General features: G+C 38.6%; 1 protein-coding gene across 1 annotated transcript in view; it reads left to right on the top strand.

The window, feature by feature from the left end:
• LOC105455559 overlaps positions 1 to 435 on the top strand; it is a 9628-nt gene that overhangs the window by 6500 nt on the left and 2693 nt on the right. The window contains exon 4 of the mRNA XM_011698966.1: positions 197 to 299. Within this exon, the coding sequence (XP_011697268.1) occupies positions 197 to 299 (103 nt within the window). The remainder of the gene's footprint in view (positions 1 to 196; positions 300 to 435) is intronic.

The following is a 435-nucleotide window of genomic DNA, read 5'->3' as shown; positions in this document are numbered from 1 at the left end:
GGGGGGGGGAGGGAAGAGGAAAAAAGTAATCGAGAAGAAAAATTTTATATTATTATAAGTTCTCATACATATTATTATATGTCGTAATTCTTTTGATCTAAATAAAATACAAATTTGTTTGAATTAGCGATATTCTACAATCGCCAGAAATATGAAAAGCATGATTATAGGTACGTGGAATTGGAAAATGTTTTAGGGTCAGCCAAACGCCATCACCGGCGTGTGCGACGGAGATGTTATGGTAATTAACAACAACAGGACATCCTTCGAACTATGTGGGTGGAACAGCGGGCAACACGGTAAGCACTCTGGTGCTCGTATCATCTATCGCACGCGAGCGTTTTGTGATTTCAACTGTAGCGAATCTAGCGTTAAAATTCGATATACGGGGCGCGCAGGACATCTCGGGGTATATATATATATATATATATATAT

Source organism: Wasmannia auropunctata, unplaced genomic scaffold (genome assembly GCF_000956235.1).
Source record: "Wasmannia auropunctata unplaced genomic scaffold, wasmannia.A_1.0 LD335898.1, whole genome shotgun sequence".
Taxonomy (NCBI): Eukaryota; Metazoa; Arthropoda; class Insecta; order Hymenoptera; family Formicidae; genus Wasmannia; species Wasmannia auropunctata.
This window is presented reverse-complemented; position numbering and strand designations above follow the sequence as displayed.